This window comes from Octopus bimaculoides, chromosome 8, assembly GCF_001194135.2.
Source record: "Octopus bimaculoides isolate UCB-OBI-ISO-001 chromosome 8, ASM119413v2, whole genome shotgun sequence".
Classification (NCBI taxonomy): domain Eukaryota; kingdom Metazoa; phylum Mollusca; class Cephalopoda; order Octopoda; family Octopodidae; genus Octopus; species Octopus bimaculoides.
Window position 1 is genome coordinate 56,773,591 of NC_068988.1, and position 2,355 is coordinate 56,775,945.

Consider the following 2,355-nt stretch of genomic DNA (forward strand, 5'->3'; position numbering starts at 1 on the left):
GCCACTTACCACAAACCGAGAATTGATCTTCTGTAAAATCTGTTTCTCGTTCAACGCCATGGCCTCCCCTTTGCGCTTCTTCACCCGTTTCTTTTCCAGCTTTTTACAAGCGTACATTTTGCCAGTGGCCCGCACCTGGCATGCACACACTTCCCCAAAACCTCCCTTCCCCAGCACCCTGTACATCCGAAATGTATTTTTGGTGACTGGTTGGCTGAAAAATAAAGAAAAAAAAGATAATTCCTTTGAAACATACATATCTACATCAAATATATATATATATATATATACATCAAATATATAAAAAAAAATCTAAGAAAAAATTGTACCCCTTCTGTTAAATTCTTAATATAAAAAAAAAGAAAAATATCCTGAAACAGATAAACTGGAAAGGATGGTAAAAAAAAAACAATTTTTTTTCTTCCTTCAATCAATTTTTCTCATATTCTCCTTCTCTATTTTTCTTTATCTTTTTGATGAAGGACTAGTGTCTGAAACATCAAAACTATCTCCATTTTTTCTGAAGTGTTAAACTAATACAACATTTGTTAAAACTTGTTCCTCAAAAAGAAATACTTGCTTTTGTTTTGTATGTGTTCAATGTTACACACATACATATGTTGGATTCATAAATATATAACAATTCCTAGACAGAAGAGCAACTACTACCAGTTTATACACTCATGTATATATACATACAAACACAAGTATAAATATATACATGTGAAGGTACATGGCCTAATGGTTAGGGTGTTGCACTCACGGTTGCTAGAGCATGGGTTCAACTCCTAGACCAAGCAGTATGTTATTTTTTTTTAGCAAAACACTTCATTTAGTGTCGCTCCAGTCCAATCAGCTGTAAATCACTAAATCTGCGATGGACTAGCTTTCTGATTGGGGAATGTTGGCCTCCTCACCTGGCTAATGGGCTGGGATCATTCGAAAGCAGAAACAATACAAAGCATATTGTGACCAGCGATGTATAACATCCAATAGTCTGATCGGTTACATGATCATGTGATATATATATGTGGTCTGATTAATAAGTACTCGGACTGTTGCTATAGTAACAAAGCTAAAGCGTGAAGCTGCTTTGCACAGATTAACTGTGAACTCTACTGTGCTTGCGCACTAAGTTTTGATGTTCTAGCTCACTTCCACTGTTTACAGAAGTGCCTGGAAGGTAGGTGTGTAGCGTGTGATTGTTGCATTGACCGTGAGAAAGAAAGTTGAGCAGAGAATCTGCATCAAATTTTGCCAAAAACTTGGTGATACCTGCTCAGAGGCCTACACAAAATTTTCAAAAAGTTTTCATCATTCTCAACACAATCAAGATCTTGTGCAATTGAAACCTGAATGTCTTTTTAGTCAGCTGAAAGCAGTGTTGGCACAAACTTGGTAGACATGTGTCTCATACCCAAACCTCCAGTGATAACAGACTGAACCATAACTAATCTGCACATTTCCTGATAACTCACGGATGATGATTTGGCAATTTCCTCTCACAGCCACCTGCACATCTGCGATGTTTTTCTCAGTTCTGCTGGTTGTAGGTCTCCTAGAATGTTTGTCAATGTTGACATTTTTTTCGGCCAGCTTGGAAATGTCTGAACCACTTGTACATTTGTGTGCGGCTCATACACTCCTCACCATACACTTTCTGCAACTTTGCATAGGCCTCTGAGCAGGTATTACCATGACAACTTTATCTGTCATGGTCAATGCAACCATTACACGCTACACACTTTCCTTCCAAGCACTGCTGTAAACAGCAGAAGTGGGTTAGAACATTAAAACTTAGTGCGCATGCACAACAAAGTTCAAGGTCAGTCTGTGCCAAGCGACTTCACTCTGCATGCTTTAGTTTGCTGCTATGGCAACAGTCTGGATACTTATTGATCAGACCTTGTATATACATACATACATGCACTCATGTTGTTAGCACTCCGTTACTTATGACGCTGAGGGTTCCAGTTGATCCGATCAACAGAACAGCCTGCTCGTGAAATTAACATGCAAGTGGCTGAGCACTCCACAGACACATGTACCCTTAACGTAGTTCTCGGGGATATTCAGCGTGACACAGTGTGACAAGGCTGACCCTTTGAAATACAGGTACAACAGAAACAGGAAGAAAGAGTGAGAGAAAGTTGTGGTGAAAGAGTACAGCAGGGTTCGCCACCATCCCCTGCCGGAACCTCGTGGAGCTTTAGGTGTTTTCGCTCAATAAACACTCATAACGCCCGGTCTGGGAATCGAAACCGCGATACTATAACCGCGAGTCCGCTGCCCTAACCACTGGGCCATTGCGCCTCCATGACATGCACTCATATATGTATGATAACCAACATTTTA

General features: G+C 40.0%; 1 protein-coding gene across 1 annotated transcript in view; it reads right to left on the reverse strand.

The window, feature by feature from the left end:
* LOC106876126 (G protein-coupled receptor kinase 5) overlaps window positions 1-2,355 on the reverse strand; it is a 383,600-nt gene that overhangs the window by 40,113 nt on the left and 341,132 nt on the right. The window contains exon 7 of the mRNA XM_052969852.1: window positions 10-214. Coding sequence (XP_052825812.1) covers window positions 10-214 — 205 coding nt within the window. The remainder of the gene's footprint in view (window positions 1-9; window positions 215-2,355) is intronic.